Genomic DNA, 4,807 nt, shown 5'->3' with positions numbered 1-4,807 from the left:
TGAAATACTTTGTCTTCATTGTCTGATGTTCTATCTTCTAAGTGATCTACTCTGCTGGTAGTATTCTCAATTGAGTTTTTAAGTTGGTTTATTGCTTCCTGCATTTCTAGGATTTCTATTTGTTTGTTTTTTATTACCTCTAACTCCCTGTGAAATTGATCTTTTACTTCCTGGATTTGTTTATGTAGTTCCTTGTCAAAGTGATCTTTCATTGTCTGATTTTGCTGTCTCATGTCTTCCTTGAGACTCCAGATCATCTGAAGCATGTATATCCTGAACACTTTATCTGACATTCCATCTGTTGCAGATATTGCCTCTTCTAAAGTTGAGTTGACCTGCATTGCTTGTGGTCCTTTCTTTCCTTGTCTTTTCATATTGCTTGCGTTTCTTTCTGCTTGGTGAAACTGTTGTGTTTTTGAAATTTTCCCCCTATTTATTTATATTGCTCTTGTATAGTTGGGAGATCTCCCTTGCAGGGTGGGTAGTGGCTGTGCTCCTCCTCTAATTAGGGTGATCTGTCTACCACGCTGGTCGGTCGCAGGTCTGCCCACCCCCAGGCTCTGCTCTGCCCCCACTCCAATTGTGGTGACGTAACTACCATGCCCTTGGGTCGTTGGTCCTGATCCGGATGTGGGCGGCGGCTCTGCTCGGCCCCTACTCCAATTGGTGTGACGTGTCTACCACACTGGCAGGCCTCTAGGCCTGTTCCGCCGGTGGGTCGCAGGTCTGCCTACCTTGCGGGCTCGGGCGGCAGTTCTGCTTAGCCCCCACTCCCAGTGGGGGTACCTGACTGCCTCTCCAACGGGTCGCTGGGCCTTTTGCGGACACCGGCGGTGGGTCTGCTCCACCCCCACTCCAACCAGTGTGACGTGACTGCCTCGGTGCTACTTGTCCACCACGCTGGCAGGCTACCGGGCCTGTCCTGCCAGTGGGTCGCAGGTCTGCCTACCTTGCAGGCTCAGACAGTGGCTCTGCACAGCCCCTACTCCAAATGGGGTGACTTGGCTACCGCGCCGTCGGGTCGCTGGTCCTGTTCTAGGTGTGGGCGGCTACTCTCTTCGGCCTGAGCTGCAGTTGGGGTGTCGTGATACCACGCCGGCGGGTCACTTGTCCTGCTCTGGGCGCAGGCAGCAGCTCCACTCTGCCTCCCTGGCCCCCAGAGCACCCAGCAGGACCCGGACTGAGAAGCAGTCACCGCAGGTTCCCCAGCCCTGGGCCAAAGCAGCTTCGGGAGCCAGAACCCGGCCTCTCTGATCCTGGCCACACTCCGCTAGGAGCAGGCTCCAAGGAGCTACCCCCACGGGTTCCCCAGCCCCAGGCCAAAGCAGCCCTGGGAGCCAGAGCCCGGCCGCTCCAAGCTCTCCGAGCTCATTGCACGCTCCGCTGGGAGCAGGCTCAAAGATGCAGTCCCCGCGGGCTCCCCAGCCCCGGGCCAAAACTGTTCCGGGAGTCAGAGCCCCGCCGCCCCGAGCTCAGTGCACGCTCCACTTGGAGCTGGCCTCAACACGCAGTCTCCACAGGTTCCCCAGCCCTGGGCCAAAGCAGCCCGGGGAACCAGAATCCGGCCACTCAAAGCCCGGCGCACGCCTTGCCGGGAGCGAGCCCCAAGGAGTATTCTCCACAGGTTCTCCAGCCCCAAGCCTGAGCGATCTGTCTGTGAGACGCAGGCAAGTACTAGCCTGAAATCACCTGTTCCGTAGCTGAATGAGCTGAGATCAGTAGAAAACAGAGATGATTACATCCGCTCTCCAAGATGGCGGCTGCTGTCCTCCTCCGTGGTCCGACCGGTTCGAGAATCGAACTGGACAGCTTCTCTCCTCTGTCTCAAAGCCGGAGCTCAGCACTAAGCACGGCCATTGCACCACTGGCAGGAGCCCTCAGAATCCGCATCGCTGCACTCCCGCTCCAGCACCTCGCCGCTTCCCAGTGCGCGCCTCAGACTCCAGCTGCGGGGCGGTCCGCCGATCAGGCACTGCGACCCTCCGTGCGGAGAAATTGCCCACGACTGAGCCCCCACAGCCGAGCCTTGCACGATGGAAATCCGTCCACTAGATTCTGGAGCACCTCAATTTCATTGGAAATTCCCAACAAGATAGCCTTCAGCTGTTTCACCTCGTCTTTCTCCCGCACAGTGACGCGGCGCACTGGGGTGAGGCACTCCCTTCGCCGCCATCTTCCCCTCCTCTCCTGTTTCTTTGTTTTATATGAAACAATCTTCTCCCTGCCTGTTAAGGCCAAATTCAGTATCATGTCTAGGGCCAAAAAAATCTACATGTAACAAAGGGAAAAAGCAAAACTGGGGTGCATATTTAGCTGTGAATATGTTACTCTGAGATATCCAAGGAACATAGAATGAAATTAAATGTTGAAATTTGTTGAAATTAAATGAAATTACCAGTTACAGGCTTTAATTTCAAAAAGTTTCAGTTTTGGTGTCTTTTTTGCATATTGTTTGATCAATCCAAAATGTGACTTGTCAGTTTCTTCATAAATTCTAAATATCTTCAAGATCCAAGGCATATGAACCTTTCCCCTTTTTCTCCCAGGATAGTGTTTGTGAATTTTTCTGTGTTCAAGTTTCATTTTATTCTCGGTTCTAACTGTTTCCATCTGTTGTCACTATTTTATGGATTTATTAGTGCTTTCTTTTCTTGTGGTAACATATATTGCATTTGGAAAAGGTCAGACAAATAGCAGATTCTCCCAAAATGTATTGATTGCATAGCTAAATCATTTAGTTTTTTTCTATGAAAAATAACAAAGATATTTGGATCCAAATAGTATAGTGTTTCAGGTCAGGAGGAAAGTACAAATTAGTGAAAGGGAATCTGACCCAAATTTGCATGTTAACACACTTGATTTTAACCTTTTAAACATTGAAAGTTCAAGCCACAGACACAGAAACTGTTCGGTTTAGAATTTATCAGTTCTTTCAAAGAAACAGAAATGTTTGCATGAAGCTATGCACAACTGCATTCCTTATTATATCTTTCTGGAAAAAGATCAGGATTACAATAGAAGCAGAGAAAAGGATTTTCCTTTCTTTCTTTTTTTAAAATAAAAGGATTTTTTAAGCATATGTCAGACTGTATCCAACAGCAAGCAGTTCTGATCAAGACTGAAACTGCAATAAGAGCAACAAAGACAAGAATCAGAAATGAATGCCGTTCTTCAAAATTTTGATTGTAAATTGATCAATGCGATAAAGTATTAGAAGTTTGGATTTTTTCCTATGGAAATGTTCACTGGATCTGGTACATTGTATCTGATATTGTCAATAGCAGAACTGGTCATTGGAATTCTGGGGAATGCATTCATTGGAGTGGTAAATTGTTTGGAATGGGTCAAGAACCGAAAGATCTCCTTAGCTGACTGCATCAACACCTGTTTGGCTGTCTCTAGATTTTGTTATCTGTTGGTGGCATTGTTTGATTCATATATAATAGCACTATTTCTACATTCGTATGGCCTTCATAAATTATTAATCTCTGTCACTATACTTTGGAGTGTGACCAATTACGTTACAACTTGGTTTGCCACCAGCCTAAGCGTTTTATACTTCCTCAAGATAGCCCACTTCTCCCACCCACTTTTCCTTTGGCTGAAGTGGAGAATGAACAGAGTGGTTATTGGACTTCTTGTATTTTCTTTGTTCATCCTGATTTATGATTTTCTATTGCTAGAGAGCCTTACTGGTGTCTTACTATATGTCTATGGGATAGATAAAAGTAATCTAACTTTATATTCAGATGAAAGTAAAATTCCTGATGTTAAGAAACTAATTCTTCATGGCTTGAACTATCTGATCCCCTTTGTTCTGACTCTGGCCTCACTGCTCCTTTTATTTCTGTCCTTGGTGAGACACACCAGAAATCTGGAACTCAGCTCCATTGGCTCTGGGGATGCCAGCACCAAGGCCCACAAGAAGGCCATGAAAATGGTGTTGTCTTTCCTCTTCCTCTTCATAATTCACTTGTTGTCCATGCAAGTGTCAGCTTGGCTCTATCTTGCATTTCAGAAAAGCAAGTTAATTGTTTTTTTTACATTAGCATTAAATATCTTTCCTTCAGGCCACCCATTCATTCTGATTCTGGGAAATAGCAAGCTGCAACAGACAGCCTCGAGGGTTCTGTGGCATCTTAAATGTCACCTGAAAAGAGCAAATCCCTTAGCTTTATACATACGCTTTCCAGAGTCTTTTCTGAGAAAGTAACTCCATGAGGAGCGTTCAAGGATCACTTCTACTTTTTTTTTTCTTTTCTCCTTCTCCTCCTCCTCCTCCTCCTCCTCCTCCTCCTCCTCCTCCTCCTCCTCCTCCTTCTTCTTCTTCTTCTTCGCCCTTTTAAGTATTGAACATGCCTGAACTTTTCCCTGACTGGACTGTTTTCAATGATAATTAACACACAGTGAGAAAACAGAATTTTAAAGAAATCATTTTTGTTTAGTGTAACAGGGGTTCACCTGATGCTTTGACTATATATCCTTTGTGGCTTCGAAACTTACATATTTTTTTCTTTTTCCCAATCTTCTTTTCCCTAAACTTCTCCTTCCTGATCTTTTCCCTGATCTTTTCCTTTCTGATCTCTCCTCCCTAATCTCATTTTCTCTGAATCACCTCTATAACAGCTCCCTGTTCCTGCTGATGGGCAGAATCACAGCCTTTGGGACAGAAGTCCCCTGTGTTTCTCCTTTGCTAGCAAAGCAATAAACCTTTTTCATTTCTCTCCAAACTGTGTCCTTGTTAATGAATTGGCATCAGGGACAAGAACTGAGCTTTCGGCAACAAATTTGGCACCCCAGATGGGAT

The 4,807-nt window shown here is 46.3% G+C and overlaps 1 protein-coding gene across 1 annotated transcript; it reads left to right on the top strand.

The window, feature by feature from the left end:
• Positions 1 to 3,238: 3,238 nt before the first annotated feature.
• TAS2R42 (taste 2 receptor member 42) lies at positions 3,239 to 4,221 on the top strand (the record flags this gene model as incomplete). The annotated part of the gene is given in 2 exon segments (XM_081310798.1): positions 3,239 to 4,175; positions 4,178 to 4,221. Coding segments are annotated over 2 exon segments (981 nt in total).
• Positions 4,222 to 4,807: the final 586 nt, after the last annotated feature.

Source organism: Spermophilus citellus (genome assembly GCF_964194105.1).
Source record: "Spermophilus citellus genome assembly, chromosome: 10".
Lineage (NCBI taxonomy): Eukaryota > Metazoa > Chordata > Mammalia > Rodentia > Sciuridae > Spermophilus > Spermophilus citellus.
The sequence above is the reverse complement of the archived record's forward strand: the minus strand, read 5'-3'. Positions and strand labels throughout refer to the sequence as shown.